The 18,507-nt window shown below is 41.2% G+C and overlaps 1 protein-coding gene across 1 annotated transcript in view; it reads right to left on the bottom strand.

Annotated features, from left to right (window-relative positions):
• Positions 1-1,362: 1,362 nt before the first annotated feature.
• Positions 1,363-18,507, bottom strand: part of LOC131694766 (collagen alpha chain CG42342-like) — a 259,583-nt gene continuing 242,438 nt past the window's right edge. Inside the window, exons 6-8 of the mRNA XM_058983270.1 lie at positions 3,447-3,482; positions 3,180-3,251; positions 1,363-1,653 (exon numbers count right to left, since the gene is read on the bottom strand). Coding sequence (XP_058839253.1) covers positions 1,363-1,653; positions 3,180-3,251; positions 3,447-3,482 — 399 coding nt within the window. The remainder of the gene's footprint in view (positions 1,654-3,179; positions 3,252-3,446; positions 3,483-18,507) is intronic.

The raw sequence follows: 18,507 nt of genomic DNA, 5'->3' as shown, positions 1-18,507 counted from the left end.
AGATGAGATTGAGATGAGATTGAGATGAGATTGAGATGAGATTGAGATGAGATTGAGATGAGATTGAGATGAGATCGAGATGAGATCGAGATGAGATTGAGATGAGATTGAGATGAGATTGAGATGAGATTGAGATGAGATTGAGATGAGATTGAGATGAGATTGAGATGAGATTGAGATGATATTGAGATGAGATGAGATGGGATGAGATTGAAATGAGATTGAGATGAGATTGAGATGAGATTGAGATGAGATTGAGATGAGATTGAGATGAGAATGAGATGAGATTGAGATGAGATTGAGATGAGATTGAGATGAGATTGAGATGAGATTGAGATGAGATTGAGATGAGATTGAGATGAGATTGAGATGAGATTGAGATGAGATTGAGATGAGATTGAGATGAGATAGATATTAGATTGAGATGAGATTGAGATGAGATTGAGATGAGATTGAGATGAGATTGAGATGAGATTGAGATGAGAATGAGATGAGACTGAGATGAGATTGAGATGAGATTGAGATGAGATTGAGATGAGATTGAGATGAGATTGAGATGAGATTGAGATGAGAATGAGATGAGACTGAGATGAGATTGAGATGAGATTGAGATGAGATTGAGATGAGATTGAGATGAGATTGAGATGAGATTGAGATGAGATTGAGATGAGATTGAGATGAGATTGAGATGAGATTGAGATGAGATTGAGATGAGATTGAGATGAGATTGAGATGAGATTGAGATGAGATTGAGATGAGACTGAGATGAGATTGAGATGAGATTGAAATTAGTTTGAGATGATAGTGAGACAAGATGGAGATGAGGTGGAAATGAGATTGAGATGAGATAGAAATGATGTCGAGATGAGATTAAGATCAGATTGTGATGAGATTTATATGAGATTGAGTATATAAGAAAATTTTACTGAATACTCAAGTTCAAGTCATTCACGGTCATAACGAATTGATGCCGCCTTGATGTCAACCTTTTCGAAAATAAATATTTTCAAACTCTTTGGTAATTTGTATAGTAAATGTGTCCTCGACACTATTAATCAATCGACATTTCGAACCCCGATAAATTACCCAACCGTATCGCAATTCACCCCACAATCCCACCCGACCTTGTTAGCTAGCTAGTTGTTAGTTCCACCGGAAAACAAGTGCATAATAACCGTACTGCGGTGCGAGTTAATGCCATTACAATTTCACCAGAAGTTTTTTAATAACCACAGCTGTGCTTGAACGAAACAATCTGAAAAGCGACAAAAAAAATGCTACCATCATAAAAACTAACGCCAAACTACACACACAAAGGGACACAGATAGAAAACAAAGTAGCAAACTAACAACGTGAAACTACTACGTAAAGCATCGCGCTCCTCGCAAAAACCGACTCGTGGCACACTGCGATCCTGATTTCTGACGGAAGCGGCGACCATGTACCACGAATCGGCCCTTCGAAGGAGGAAAGCCGGTGAGTAAACCGTTGTTGTGCTTGTTGTTGTTGTTGGTTACACACTTTAAGATTACGAAAGCAAAACCAATACGGTGCATTGTGGTGTGAGTTGAAATGATGGGTACCTTAACGGCTACAATTTCAGCGTATCCCAGCGAACCGCCCCGCAGCGTCGTAACGGATCGCTTTAATCCCTGCAGACAAGCCAGGACGGACAATGAAGTTTTCCGTTGGAGATACGTTGTCGTCGTCGTCGTCGTCGTTTTTTTTTGTTCCATTTTGGTGGTGTTTGCACAATCCATCGTCATCCAGTGGAAGCCGGTGAGGGGGAAAAAATGAAGAAATAGAGGGAAGAAAAAAAGGCGGAAAAATTACTGCATGGTTGCCCGGATCCCCAGCTCACACGGATCTAATGGCGAAAGTTAGTATCAGATAGCTTCGCAGAGTCACATGTTTGACGGTGTTGCCGGCTGCTGCTGCCGGCTGATGATGCCGCGCGGCGGCGGCGGTAGCAGGAAGTGGCAACTCTGAGTTTAATTTTACGTAAATGACCTGCCATCGTTCGCCATCAAGTAGTAGTCGTGCGGCAGGGACCGGTCGGTGTACGCAAACCTACTGTTGCGTGATTAGGGTTTTTGTGTGCATCAACGCCTAACGCCTGGTAGGTACCCGTACATAAAATCCTAGTAGGTGTCCGTAGTTGTTACACGGGTTCAGTCGGTGCGAGTGTGTTCCCCCGGCCGTACAGTGTGGCTATCTTCCCTATTATATCGCGCTAATCGTTCCCCATTTGCAGAGCGAAATTGACAGCGCCGGTTTCGCGGCTGACTTGATTCATCCTCCAGGTCTATGGAGACTCCCGGTTGGTGGTGGGAGGATCGTTAGCAGGTCAAGCGTGTAACGACAACACAGGGTAGCGGTGTGAAGTTGGTGTGACTTTTTTACCGTCGTGGATCATGGAATGAAGCTTGATTCACTCTTTCGTGGCTGGGTAGGAATCATTCGTTTCGAGTTCTTTTTTGTGGTTGGTCAACTCTGTAAAGGTTAATCAGTTTTTGTGCTATACCCGCTATCCTCTTTCACAATGCAGTCCGTGCAATTTTTCATCGGCGCTTGCCACTTTTGTGCTTCCACTTTTTTCGACAAAGGTAGATGTCCAGTACGACTCGTTGGAATCGGACATGACGTTTCACTAATTCCCGCCAGCTAGATGAGAGCCTTTCATGTTTCAGCTGACTCTGCAAGTCAGATCCCCACGTAGTCCTCACACTACCGAAGATGGCTGCCAATTTCGTTGAATTAATTAGAATTACATCTCCATTCACAGCCACCGAAGGACACTGGGAACAGGATACACAAAGCAGACATCGAACCGTCTATTGCTTTCGGAAGGCGCGACAGTCGATGCGAGACCTAATTGCCTTCAACCGATATGTACAGGACTGGTGAGTACCAATATGCACGTAAGGATGTGATTTGTCACGTTATAATACAGCGACTGGATTGTTCTCTTGGAGACATTGACACCGCGTCACAGTAGGCTATCATTTGCCAAATTGATTCACGTTCGCTAACTAATTTCACGCTGCTCGTCTGTTGTTGTGTCCGAAATTAGCTTCCATCCTGAGAGAACAGGCTACTGCTGGGATGACAAAAACAGGCTCCGTCCGATCTTCGGAAATCTCCCGTCATAAAACAAGCTAAACATAAAATAAATTACCTTCACTGTTTGGAACACGTCTATCGGTGGCAGTCCGACTTCGCCTTTCGAGCCCTTGTCGCCAGGTCGTCCCTGGAGGGTGGTACAACATAAAAAGAAACAGAGAAAACAAAGGGTTTTTAATTGAAAACTTGTCTGACACAGCTTAGCCCCCTCGGCGGCGGCGGCGGGTAGGGGCGTGAAGCACGGGACGCGGTAGCCACAATTGAGCGTGCAAATAAAGAGGGCAACCTAAGGAAGCTAGAAACTTCAACTAGTAGTACTTACCGGCTCACCTTTGGGACCGTCCAGTCCGATTGGTCCCTGTGGACAGTGACGTGTTGTTGTTGTTGTTGTTGTTGTTGTTATTGTTGTATTTTTGAAGCCGTCCCGGTTAGGGTGGTCCCAAACAATGGTCCAGATCGCCGCCGCAGGGTTTTGATCCCGTTCCGCACAGGAAGAGAGAAAGGAAAACAAAATCCAATTAGTTCTGACGGAGGAGTTATTAAAGAGTTAGAACGCTCTCTGTTTGCTTCCCTGTTAGTGGTTTTTTTTCTACTGCGCAACTAGGCTAAGCATTCGGTTAGACACAGGCGGCGGCTGGCATGCGTTTCGTTTACATTTATCGGTTGGCCGGAAGATAAACAGAAAAGTCATAAATTACCGAGCTTGGCATGAGATGCAAGAGTGCTGATAATAATAGACATCTCCGAGGCATTGGCAATGTTTGGTAGAAGAAAGGGATTTATTGAGAGTTGTTAGGATAAGGCAGGATCAATGCCGGGTGGGATGCGAATGCGTATGGTTAGTAGATTGGGGGGCGTTCGGGAGATTGGAACCCGTGAAGGATTTTTTAAGAGCCGTCGAAAATTTATTCTGAATGAATAAAATGCATGTTTAATTACACTAAGGTTTTTTTTACACGGTTTTTTTTGCACGGTTTTTTTTTACACGGCTTTTGTTACACGGTTTTCGCAATTAGCACGGTTTTTTTTTTGCACGGTTTTCGCAATTAACACGGTTTTTCGCAAAAATATTCTAAGTCCTTTTAAAGGCAAAAGACTTAGACGATTTCTCAATAATTTTTTTTGCACGGGTTTCGCAAAAATGTTTGGAGGCAAAAGACTTAGACGGTTTTTGACCAAGTTTTTTTTGCACGGATTTTGAAATTTACACGGTTTCTGCTTTTCCATTTTGAATGCAAAGAATTTCGAAGATTTTTGGAAAAGTGGAAGTGATTGCTTTTGGAACAGCATTAACGAGTAGATGCCAAATGTTCATGTCTGAGGCCATTTAGAAAACCAAGATGGCGACTTCCGGTTCAGTGGAATTCTCTGAAACCCCATCAATATGGCTATTTTTGGAACGGGATTGATGAGTGGACGTCAGATATCGATGTTTAAGGCCATTTTGAAAACCAAGATGGCGACTTCCGGTTCAGTGGAATTCTCTGAAACCCCATCAATATGGCTATTTTTGGAACGGGATTGATGAGTGGACGTCAGATATCGATGTTTAAGGCCATTTTGAAAACCAAGATGGCGACTTCCGGTTCAGTGGAATTCTCTGAAACCCCATCAATATGGCTATTTTTGGAACGGGATTGATGAGTGGACGTCAGATATCGATGTTTAAGGCCATTTTGAAAACCAAGATGGCGACTTCCGGTTCAGTGGAATTCTCTGAAACCCCATCAATATGGCTATTTTTGGAACGGGATTGATGAGTGGACGTCAGATATCGATGTTTAAGGCCATTTTGAAAACCAAGATGGCGACTTCCGGTTCAGTGGACTTCTCTGAAACCCCATCAATATGGCTATTTTTGGAACGGGATTGATGAGTGGAGTCAGATATCGATGTTTAAGGCCATTTTGAAAACCAAGATGGCGACTTCCGGTTCAGTGGAATTCTCTGAAACCCCATCAATATGGCTATTTTTGGAACGGGATTGATGAGTGGACGTCAGATATCGATGTTTAAGGCCATTTTGAAAACCAAGATGGCGACTTCCGGTTCAGTGGAATTCTCTGAAACCCCATCAATATGGCTATTTTTGGAACGGGATTGATGAGTGGACGTCAGATATCGATGTTTAAGGCCATTTTGAAAACCAAGATGGCGACTTCCGGTTCAGTGGAATTCTCTGAAACCCCATCAATATGGCTATTTTTGGAACGGGATTGATGAGTGGACGTCAGATATCGATGTTTAAGGCCATTTTGAAAACCAAGATGGCGACTTCCGGTTAAGTGGACTTCTCTGAAACCCCATCAATATGGCTATTTTTGGAACGGGATTGATGAGTGGACGTCAGATATCGATGTTTAAGGCCATTTTGAAAACCAAGATGGCGACTTCCGGTTCAGTGGACTTCTCTGAAACCCCATCAATATGGCTATTTTTGGAACGGGATTGATGAGTGGACGTCAGATATCGATGTTTAAGGCCATTTTGAAAACCAAGATGGCGACTTCCGGTTCAGTGGAATTCTCTGAAACCCCATCAATATGGCTATTTTTGGAACGGGATTGATGAGTGGACGTCAGATATCGATGTTTAAGGCCATTTTGAAAACCAAGATGGCGACTTCCGGTTCAGTGGAATTCTCTGAAACCCCATCAATATGGCTACTTTTGGAACGGGATTGATGAGTGGACGTCAGATATCGATGTTTAAGACCATTTTGAAAACCAAGATGGCGACTTCCGGTTCAGTGGACTTCTCTGAAACCCCATCAATATGGCTATTTTTGGAACGGGATTGATGAGTGGACGTCAGATATCGATGTTTAAGGCCATTTTGAAAACCAAGATGGCGACTTCCGGTTCAGTGGACTTCTCTGAAACCCCATCAATATGGCTATTTTTGGAACGGGATTGATGAGTGGACGTCAGATATCGATGTTTAAGGCCATTTTGAAAACCAAGATGGCGACTTCCGGTTCAGTGGAATTCTCTGAAACCCCATCAATATGGCTATTTTTGGAACGGGATTGATGAGTGGACGTCAGATATCGATGTTTAAGGCCATTTTGAAAACCAAGATGGCGACTTCCGGTTCAGTGGAATTCTCAGAAACCCCATCAATATGGATATTTTTGGAACGGGATTGATGAGTTGACGTCAGATATCGATGTTTAAGGCCATTTTGAAAACCAAGAAGGCGACTTCCGGTTCAGTGGAATTCTCTATAACCCAATCAGCATGCATATTTTCAGAGCGGGCCTAATAGAGTGCATGATAGAGATCAGTGTCAGAGGCCATTTGGAAAACCAAGATGGCGACTTCAGGTTCATTGGAATTCTCTAAAATCGAATCAATATGGGTATTTTTGGAATGGAATTGACGAATAGACGCTAGATATCGATGTCTGGTGCCATATTGAAATTCAAGATGGCGACTTCCGGTTCTGTGGAATTCTCCAAAGCCCAATCAATATGAGTATTTTTGGAACGGGATTGACGAGTAGGTGCCAAATATCAATGTCTGAGACCATTTCGAAAATCAAGATGGCTACTTCGGTTTAGTAAAATTTTCAATTACCACAACAATGTGAGAATTTTTGTAATAGCGTTAATGAATAGATACCGGATGTCAATTCCGGAAGTCATGTTTTCATCTAAGATGGTGACTTCTATTTTAGTGCCAAGACGATGTTTTAAATATAAAGACACGCGGCGAGAAAAACAGTAAATTTGGCTGCACGGTTTTACAAATTATTTGTCTGCTAGTTTTGGCAACCAGGAATATTGTGTAAACAGCGAGTGACTTGTAGTTTTAATGAATGCTTGGCGAATTCCTTTTTTGAAATATTTCCCACAATACTCAATCATGTAACTTGGAAACGCATTGATTTACGTTACTGAGCCTGTCTACATGTTTTTCGTTGCACTAGAAAAAATGTATCGAGAATGCAGGATGCAGACATGCATTTCTTTTCATTTCAATCTCGATACTCCCCACGCATTACTTCCTAAATCCGCCATATTTGTTTACATTGCTAGTTTGGAACCGTTGTTTTGGGTTCGATTGGAACTTTTGGCTTCAGTCTTCGCGCATCTCTACAAGCATCATCTCTGCTTTAGTGTACATCTCATTCATATTAAGGGGGCGTCTGGTGTAGTGGGCAAAAAAATCGACTTCTTTTTTATCCGCTTAATTGTTAGTATTGAGCCTCTAGAATAGTCTCCCGCAATCTCGGTGACCACGCTGAACTTCTTTTGTTTTAAACAGCCATGCATTCCTCGCGCGTATTTGCTGTGACACACGCAGATTTCAATCTATCGGCAACAATTTTCTTAAGACTGACAGCGATAAAAATACAGTGTGAACAATACACTTTAAACCACTTCCACCCAAATTTTTAAGAGAAAATACCATATGGATTGTTTTCCACGTCATTTTTTCCGTGATGCAATTTGATATGGAGTATCCTTTAATAGCGTTTTTTCGAAACCGCGTTTTTCAAATTGGTGAACACGATAACTCAAAAACTAATCAAAGAATTGACTTGATTTTTTTATGAAAATGCACAATATGTGTAGCCTGTCGGTGAACCACAGAAAACAGAATGAAAAAATTGTTCTTTCTATTATTTTGAAGAAAAGTGCACGAATTTTACAGAAAAATATGAGATTTTTCGGTTTACATGAAGCCATTTTCCTAAACTCGAACTTTTTTTGGGTTCATCGAGTAACTACAAGTCTAAGCTTCACAAATTTTACTTAATTTCCTGTGTCAAACAATTTTATCAAGAGTCATCGTGTTAGCCGCGGCGCTCCTCGACATGGAAATGGTTGGACGTCTACTCTTGGAACGCTCGTATGTGTGGCTCTGCGTGGCTGCCGACCCTATTCTGCGCGGCGTGTGACGTGAGACGACTAATCTCACCTCACTCTACGTGACTTCACCCAATTCTGAAGAGTCACTTCGGGTGACGTGAGACTCCCATTTAACCGCAATGAGGAATCTCACCTCACCCGAGTCGACTCTCAGAATCGGGTGAGAAAAGTCACGTAAAGTGAGGTGAGTTTCGTCGTCTCACGTCACACGCCGCGCAGAATAAGGCCGTGCAAATATTTTTTTCGTACAGAATAAACGTACAAATTTAAAGCTTAACATTACATAAAAGATGCATTGTTTCCTTGCCTTCAAAATCGTAAAACAAAATAACTTTCGGTTTGAGCACTTTACATCAGACGCCCCCCTTAATAATACAGCGAAGACCTGATTTTATTATTTCTCCCTGATTATGTCAGCTTTTTGATTCGACTTTGAGTCTCGCATGAAGATTCGCTCGATGAGCTCTAGCAGACGAACCAACTCAAATTCGAGTAAATCCATTCATGAGCACATTTTTCTTATCTTATAAATGCAAAATATACAAAAATAAATGTATCTTTTTGTTTTACGCTGGATATTTATACTCAGACCTCTGGCAACTGCATATTTGTCAATCCAGTTCCAAAACACTCCATGTTGTGAGTTATACAGAATATCGCTAAGCCGATAGTCTCAATGTTGTATTTCAAAATGGCCTCTCTATCGTGCGCTCATTAGGCCCGCTCGGAAAATATGCATACTGATTGGGTTATTGAAAATTCTGTTAGACCGGAAGTCGTCATCTTGGTATTCCAAATGGCCTCAGGCATCGATATTTGGTGCCTACTCGTTAACACTGTACCGAAAACAACCATATTGTTAAAGTGCGGGACAAAAGGAAACCTCAAGATCCGACGTTTCCACTTTTCCAAAAATCTAAGGAATTGGAAAAAGCAAAAACCGTGCTACTTGCATAATCCGTGCAAAAAAAACCTGTTCAAAAATCGTCTAAGTCTTTTGCATTGAATGTAACGCGGTTTTTTGCACGATTTTCGGAATTAGCGCGGTTTTTTTTGCACGGTGTTCGGAATTAGCGCGGTTTTTTTTGCACGGTTTTCTGAATTAACACGGTTTTTTTTTACACGGATTTCGCAATTAACGCGGTTTTTTTTTACACGGATTTCGCAATTAACGCGGTTTTTTTTACACGGATTTCGCAATTAACGCGGTTTTTTTTGCACGGTTTTTTTTACACGGTACGTATCCCCCGTGTAAAAAAAAACCTTAGTGTATCTTTCTAGATGGTCTCCTTTGAACCAGAATCCGAACCATCGTGTCACCCCCTGGCACTATCGATGGCTGCAGCAGTCTATCCAGAACAATCCATCCGGAAGGAAGCGTCAAAAACCAAGTCATTCTCGCCAGGACCGATACTGCCGTGATACTCCACTCGTATTAACACACAGAAAAGCCAGGGATAAACTGAAACCAAACCAATCTAGTCACGGTGCGGTAAATCCTTCGATCGGCTACTCTGTTACAGTAGGCTGGGTGATTTAGTTTCGCCGGGACCGGACGCTGATTCTGACGGTGATGATAGCAGCAGTCAGGCTGGCTGCGCGGGTGAACGAGGTACAATTGGTGAATTGCCGCCAGGCACAGGGCCTGCCTTGATCCACATCGCTCCAAATGTGTTCGAAACCATGGAATCACGTGTGTGTGTGTCGAGTTTGCATTACGGACGCGTTCAGTATTGTGATTTTCCCAGAAAACTTTGATCAAAGAAAAGCTTCAAATCCGAGTAATTGTTTTATGTTTACACGTTGTCATCAATCGTTTGTTTGCGACTAATCTGAATATGCTTACCGCGCGTATGATTTCTTTTTTTCTCGTAAATTCTAAAGAAAGGGGAAACGAACGACAAAGTTTTGCCCCTGTTGTCAGTTGCTGGTAGAGAAATTACATACATAGATGCTTTATAAATTATTATCTGATTATCATGTAGTATGGAAATTTCACCGGCTTCCAACCAAAAAGTATGATTGCAGATAAGCTGATTTAATGACTTTGGGCTGCTCTGCATCTGTTGAACCGATTCGTACGAAGGAAGTTTCTGTGCGTACGTGTTCATGTATATATGATAAATATGATAAATAATTCGTCCTACACTTGGTTGCAGTCAACATAAACGATAAATGCGATATTTATTATAAATAGTCTAAGGATTTACGATTCGAACAAGAATACACCCTCCCACTGATAGGTCCGGAGCTGAATCGTTTCTGTGAACAGTCTCCGGTACAATTAAACACATCACAGTTGAATGTTATCTTGATCTAATCATAATAACTGGATCTCATCCTGAATCGACGAGCACTCGCTTAACCTATTGATAATTATCTGCTGTGCACCAAGTAGCAAACTCGGCCCTTTGATTTGCGTACCGTATATGAATGGCATCTATGGAGTCCCATGCCAATATGGACCAAGATCAAACCCCAATATCTCCGATTTGGACAAAACTTTGCATCTACATCTATTTTAACTTAAAGTGCAATTCTCTAGGATTTTTTTTTTTCTTAAATAGTGAAAAATGGTTTTTCAGAGAAAAAAAAAATCAATCCGAAAAGTGAAAAAAGATACGGCAATAAGAAAAATTAGAATATTGGCGTTTCACCAGCGACTAGCGACTACCAGGTGTCGCCCCAAAATTCTTCGCCCGAAAAATAGGTGGCAAACCAGCCAGTCGGTGCTGAGCTAATTTTGTCCGCGTCCCTTGTCACCTATTTTTTATTGGGTGTTTCATAGGCGTCATTCATCTTTGGAGCCGCCTTGGATATTCAACTGTTTTTTTTTACTTTCTTTTTTTTACGAATGAGTAGAGGTTTTGATTCTTTAATATTCGGGACTGCAGATATTTTGTCGCATGTAAATTTTGGGTGTTCGTTGATGTGATGGCACTGTAAGGGAACACGTATCTGCCGGTCGGCAAACTTTTCTTTGGACTGAGCAAACTAATTTCTATGTTTCTTTAGGGTTTGTTTTACCAACGGGGGAACTGATCCAAAGAGCATTCAATGTGCTTAGGGAAAACACATGGCCTTGTTTGAGTGGAATGATGACTTCAATCATGTTATGAGGTTTGAGAATTGACAATTCGCGAGAGGAATCGGGGACCGGTAAGCAATTACCTTCAGTTATGTCAGCACGAAGAATAAGTGTTTTGCTGTCATGTTCATTGGTTAGCTTTCAATTCTATCTCATGCCTCCACGCGAGTCTAAGATTATTAATGGCATTTGGTCCTTAGGCCGGCGACGACTGGGTGCTATTAGCCTTCTGCCAATAGTAGCAGAATGAGAGGGTTCGTACAGATCTAGCGGAGAAAACAATACCGTAAAAATGAATAGTTGTTGGGAAATCAGCTCCAATAAGACTTTAATTTGACTAGTATCGATGATCGCGGGTCAATACGTACTGAAAATTCGCCGTGTCTGTTTTAGTGAATCTAATTTCAAGTTCCGTTATTGGTGGCAAGCCCGTGCATCAGGTTAACGATCCTCTGTATTTCCCTTTAGTGTTCGATATAATCGTTCGTATACGTGTATTTCGCAAACAATCCGATATTAGAAATAGGAAATACTTTCGTTAATTTATAACATCTCGAGCTATCATTACTCTTTGTGTGTATAACGTGTTATCACTTGGTAGTTTGCAACCCAAAAAATATATTGAGGAGGAGGTATAGCGAAATTAGTATAAATAATGTCGCAGTAAATAGTGATCCGGCCTATTCTGCAGATAAGATTAGCTTTTCTAGGCAATACTCCCACGATCGGCTGTGTGGAGTTGAAATTGCTTTTGTTTAGAAAACATAGGATACTCTCGGTAGCCGGCTACCCAGAGTTTAAAAAGAACCAAAAACTAAACAAGATCATCTTCTTTTTCGAGCGATCGTGTTCTCGAAAACTTACTAAACTACTACCTAATAAACTATGTACAGGTCGCATCGCTTGCATGGAGCGAATCCTAGAACACCAACTCCGCGACACCTATGGAAGAGTCTGATGAACCTTCTGTATAAGATTCCTCATTTTATTCAAACGATCGCCGGGTAAAATCAGCACCGACACGATAGAAACCACGAAAAAATTCGTCGCGTGATTGAATATTATTAAGAAATATAAGCAGTGCTCCTTATATCCGGCTTTCCGGAATTCAAGTTGCTTATTTTTCTAATCGTATTAATCCAACAAATGATAAATTTCCCAAATTCTTGGCAGCCGGCTGCCCAGAGCAATTATTACATGACCACGCTATTGGCACACTTACTAACAACTCTCCCATTCCCGTGATACATGTGGAGATGCAGAGGATTCCTCGGTCTCTAGTAGCAACATGTATCGGACTAACATTCCTTCCTTTCCCAGAAGATCTGCATTCGGACGTGGCCGGCGTCGGTATTGATCAGCATGCAGGGATCAGAATAGATTGTACAATGTGGCTCATCATGTTATTCCCAAACATGTTGTTCCAATGAACATTTTGCAACCTAATTTGGTTCTGGTCAATAACGGAGTAGCAACTACGGGCGATCTCTTATGCTTATGCTTATGCTTAATTCTCTAGGATTTTTTTTCTTAGTAAAACTTCTAAATTACTGATCGAAAAAACAGGTTCTCGTGTTCAGCAAAGTTGCAGAATTTATAGTAAATTTGCTTACGAAAACCATATATATTTTTAGAAAAATTTTCATCTTCTAGCTTTTCTATGCTGAAATTGTAAAAAATAAAACAATATGTCAAGTACTTTACAATCTAATAATAAAAAAATAAAACGATAATATTTAAATTAATACAGCAACTCGTTGAAAGCTAAGTGATTAACCATGGTCGATTGTCCTTCTGATCTGGGAATTGTCTAGTCTAATACGGACTTACACAATTTCAATTTCCAGAATAGCACAAAAATAGGAATAGCGACATAAAAAATAGAAGAATAGATTAAATATAAACAAAAAAACATAAGAAATGTCGAAAATATGAAAAATAACTGAAGTAACAAAAAATGGTCACAGTATGACAGTAAAAAGAAGACTTTTTGTTGGTATCCAACGGGAAAAACAGATCGAAATGGTGAGTTAAACGAAACCAGTTATGTGAAAAAAAAATCACCCAGAGGCATGCTTCGAACCTGCAACCCTTGAGACTCCGTCCCAATTCACAAACCCTTATGCTATCTCCTTGAGCAATGATGACGTCTCAGGAAGAACACACGATTATCGTATGATGGCGACGATGATCGCTCCCTACCTCTACGGCAAGAGCACACACACACACACACAACCGCAGCTACCAAACCCATTTGATAATTTACTTTCTTTCGCTAGATACCAAGGGCCGGGTTTTCATTATCTTCTGGTGTTTAATTTTAGCTCCTTACCCATCGAACTTCGGTGGGTGACCTGACAGAGCTAATGGAGAACTGTCGATTTCTGGTTCCTTACCAGGCTAACAGAGATATGACGGGAGTGAACCCACCGTTCGAATTAAATATTGGGCCAGAGTCGCAAGGGTTGCGGTTTCGAATCCTGCCTCTAGGGAAATTTTTGGTCACATAAATGCTTTCGTTTGACTCACCATTGCGTTCTCCGAAGAAGCCTTAAATAATGTATTGGCACCTACGTCAAAACCTAAAAAATGAATTTTTTTCGAGAGTTGTCCTACTGGAGCTGTAGAGCTAGGTTCTCGGAAGGGCTCTCCGTCAGAATCATACTACAATTGGCAGACGAGACAGGCGAATGGCGCCCACGAAAACACTGCTTTAGGGCAATTGTAGCGGGCCGTGATTCTGAATGTGATATTCATTGTGCGGTTCAGGTATGAGCGGGCGTAGGGACTCGCGATAGCATGTATCATCGCGAAGGGCTCGAGCATTTGTACGTTAACGTGTTCGATCGCGTGTGCGTTTGTATGTCGCGTGTGTTAACGTATATGTAACTTCGCGTGTATAAATTCTATTTTTTCCTTTTTTATTTCGACTATGTTAGTCACATTTTTTTACATTTTAACAACATTCAATTAGCTAAAGATTACTGGGTAGGGAAAGTTATGAAAATTAGAGCCATAGTACTCAAGTGAGAGCAAGGATGTGAAGTAAACAGATCGGAAAACTGGAAGTGGCAGGGTCATTAGAACAGGTTTAATATCGTACGGGCTTAATCTTTGTCTTCTGCTAATGAGGGTCAAGCTTAGGCAGCATAACTACGAATCACCCGAGTTCATTAGCATGTGTCCTGGTATAGATAGACGTGTCTATCTTTACCGTGACAACCGACCGTCGGACCGTGGACACGTCTATCTATACCAGGACACATGCTAGTGAACTCGGGTGATTCGTAGTTATACTGCCTAAGCTCGACCCTCATTAACAGAAGACAAAGATTAAGCCCGTACGATATTAAGCCTGTTCTAATGACCCTGCCACTTCTAGTTTTCCGATCTGTTTACTTCACATCCTTGCTCTCACTTGACTACTATGGCTCTAATTTTCATAACTTTCCCTACCCAGTAATCTCTAGCTAATTGAATGTCGTTAAAATGTAAAAAAAAATCCATTTTATAACCGTGTGCCTTTGGCATATTTGCGTGTGTTCTGGAATGATCACGCGCGAACCGTGAATCTGATACTTATTTTTTCGGTTCAGATTCTAGAAGAAAGCGGGTTCTTCCATATCACTAGAGTCATGTCGCAATAGAACGTGCGGTCCAGTGGATATGAGCTTTATTTTTTGATTGGTCCAACTGGATGTATGGACCTAAGTTGCTAGAATGAAGAGTAAAGATTTCCGGACGTGACCGATACATGATCTCCCGCGCATTGGCAGGTTCGCGTTTGAGACCGCTTTTGTAACTTCGAATGTACTAAAACGTTCACATAATTACCGGAGCGTTATCAAGTTTGCGCGATCGCGGGCATACGTGTGCGTAGATGATCGCGAAGGGCTTAAGCGTTCGTATGTTGACGTGTTTGTCGCGTGTGCTAGCATGTATGTGACTTCGCGTGTATAAATTCGATTTTGAAACCTTGCGGCCATTTACATATTCGCGGACACTCATTCATTTAGTTTTCGGTGTACGGATCACATGACAGGAAGTGAGTTACCCCATATCACTAGAGTTCCCGGTCATGTCGCCATGGAACGCTTTGTCTAGTGGAAATGGAAGTTATTTTTTCTTAATTTTTCAATTTTATTTTATTTGTTAATTAACATGGACCTAGACTGTTGATACCGAGGTTAGAGACTTCCGGACGATCCCGATTCATGATGGTGCGAGCGCGGGAGTTTGTAGGCTGACGCTCGAGATCACGTTGGTAAGTTTATGAGTGGTGAGACGTTCACCTTATCACCGGGGTGTAATCATGTTTGCGAGTTCGTGAGCGGAGGTTGCTTGGAAAATCGCGAGGTGCTCAAACGTTTGTATGCTGACGTGATTTTGTAACATATTTGCGTGTGTTCCTGAATGATCGCGCGAACCATGAGTCTGATATCAAATTTTCGGTGTGCGGTTAAAACTCTGGCAGAGATTGGGATCCCTTATATCGATAGGGTTTCCGGTCATGTCGCCATGAGACGTGTTGTCTAATAGGTATGAGTGTATTTTCTTAATTGGTCCAGCTGAAGGCATGGGCCCAGGCTTCTAGGATCAAGGACAGACTTCCGGACGTGACCGATTCGTAATCGCGTGCGCGAGGGCAGTTTTGTAGGTTCCCGCTTGAGACCGCGTTTTAGAATGTGTGATTGTTAAGACGTTCACTATCACCTTCTTTGCTGACCCAGCTGAAGGCGGGTGTAGAATGGCAGTATAGGACTCGCAATATATTATACAGGTACAAGATACAGCTGAAGTTATGATCAACACTACTAATACTGGAATAGCCAACAAGCACATCCTTTCTCAATTATCTATTTGTTGATTGTTGGCTATGAGCGGGTAAATAGAGGAAAGGTATAGAACAGAAAAAAGGCTCATGTCAGCCCTCCCGGCCTCCTCGATACACCACTATCGAGGCGTATTGTAATCAACATCTTGAAGCGGGCTTCTTATATAAATGAAATCCTGAGTAGTCATAATGATTGGTGGATTATTAACATGAGAACTAATCAACCTCTCGTAGCAGAACTTGGTGCAAATAGAAACTAAAAAGAGCGAAGGTCCTTATATTTAGATAACTCTATTGACTCTATTGTGACTTGATGATGTTTCCAATACCGTCAATCCCATCAACCTGCAAGAGGGCGGAAAATTTCGAGTAGGGCATTGCAAAAAATACTTATTTTTTGTGCATAAAGACACAAGTCCTAACATAACGCATGGTTTTTAGTGCTTCGGATTCTCCTCGTCAGTTACTAACACCAACTTAATGCTAGTTAGATAAGTCTTAACTAGCACCAAATTGGCATTAGTTAGACACTAAAATCCAAAAAGTCACAGGTTCTGTTTGGTCGGATCACAAAAATTTTCCATTTGAGAATTTCACATAGTACCAGGCGTTTGGTTCTTATACCAAGTTCACATTCTTCGTCGGCAAACAGAACCTCTGTGCTTTCTATCGAGACATCACTCGGTACCAGCCAGAGGTTTAGCGTTCACGTAAGACGTGTGTTTTTTTTGGATTTTAGTGTCTAACTAGCGCCAATTTGGTGCTAGTTAGGGGACTTATCTAACTAGCATTCAGTTGGCGCTAGTTACTGAATTTTATGTTGTTGGTCAAACTTCTGCGGGAGTTCATCAGAGCGTGCTAGATTCGTGGTTCTGCAGGAAAGGCAGACGATATCGCTCGAGCGACATTCGACACACGGCCTGCCAGCGGAAGCGGCAGCAAAACCGAATGGTGTCTGTTTAACTTTGCGAGTGAGAGAGGACAATGACGATAATGAGAATGACGATGATGCCTCGAAATAATTTTTATTTTTGTACTGTTTTTGTTTTGTTGATGATATCGTATGTTTTAATTTTGCTTATGAAGAGAAAGGCTAGCAGCACTAACACGCCAGCACGCGCTAGAATTATCCAGGAGCTTTATTTAACTCATTTTAAACGTATTGAGATTAATAATTTGAAAGTATTAGAGAAAAGCACGTTTTATGTTCCACGTACGAGTAAAGTGGGAACATTCAAAATCTGATCCAGTGTCGTAGATGCCAAGGCTTAACACAAAAAAATGTCATTTGGACTCCAAATGTATGATCTGTGGTGATAAATCGCACACAAAGGACGTTCGTCCGGTGAAAGAAACCACCAAAAGAATTTCTGGGTATGTTCTATTGGAGAAAAATTATAAATTCTCGTTCTAAGAAATTTTTTTTAAAAAATTACCTACTTCTACAGGTAGACTTCAAGAAAACAATTGTAAACGTGGTTATCCGCTTCAAAATAGAAATATAACTTCTTCACCTATACAAGGACCTTCTATGTCCGTCACAACATCCTACAATGGTGCAGCAACCCATGCTTCAGTGACAGGTAACACGGCTAAAAGAACGATGACTATCACGCCGCCAATTTCGTGCCCACACAACGCTTCATTTGCTCCAACCGATCTAGGTAGCATCGTGGAAGAAAATATTGAATTTCTTGCAACGATCAATGTTTCAATTGATGACTGTAATGCTAAATTCTACCTCCATGTTTAAAGCTGTTCATTAAAAAAACATGCGAAGATGAATTTTCTAACTTTTTGAGGGTACATAATGTGCATATAGCCGTTGCGGCCGAACTTTTTTTAAACCAAACATTAAATTGAAGAGTAACTCTAATTTTGATATTCATCGATTTGATCGAATTATTGGATTCGAATTGGAGGAATCGCAGAATCAAACATTGCGTCCTGCCGTCTCTTGCGGCCAAGGTGATCGAGAGTCGGAGTATCGAGGTTGAAACCGATTTCGGTACAGGTCAGATTCGATTATCCGTAGGGTGCAGAAAAATTTCGCTTCGAATAATCGAACCAAAACAAAAGTTTTTTTTTCTTCACGAAATATATTTGTTATATGTTGAAAAACAGTATCTAAGGTTCATTCATCAATGTTTGACTTATGGTACATGCATTAATGTTTGAATTATGGACGAATATCGATCACTTTATATTCTATAAAGTAAAAGCAAGACATGTATTAAGTTATTTGGCCAACTTATTTTATTTTAAAGTATTGTGTTCGATTAATTTGGATTGATATACTTATGTTTTCTTCAATAATCAAGACACATAAAACTAAATTCTCTGTGTGAAACTTCAGTCAACGTAATACTAGTTTTGGTAAATTCAGACAGAAATAAGCACTGGGTTTGAGATTACGCACCACTAGTTTGTATACAACAAAAAAAAAACTTTGGGAATCGTCTAAGAGAAGCATCACGCTAGATTCCACTGAGAAGCCCAAAAAATTGTTTCAAAACCATCCAACGGTCTGCTGAGCGTCGCCCAACGTTGGTCCAACAAAGAACCAGCATTGGACGATTTTGAAA

The sequence above is a fragment of the Topomyia yanbarensis genome, chromosome 1 (assembly GCF_030247195.1).
Source record: "Topomyia yanbarensis strain Yona2022 chromosome 1, ASM3024719v1, whole genome shotgun sequence".
NCBI lineage: Eukaryota > Metazoa > Arthropoda > Insecta > Diptera > Culicidae > Topomyia > Topomyia yanbarensis.
Note: the sequence above shows the minus strand (reverse complement) of the source record. Positions and strands in the feature narration are given on the sequence as shown.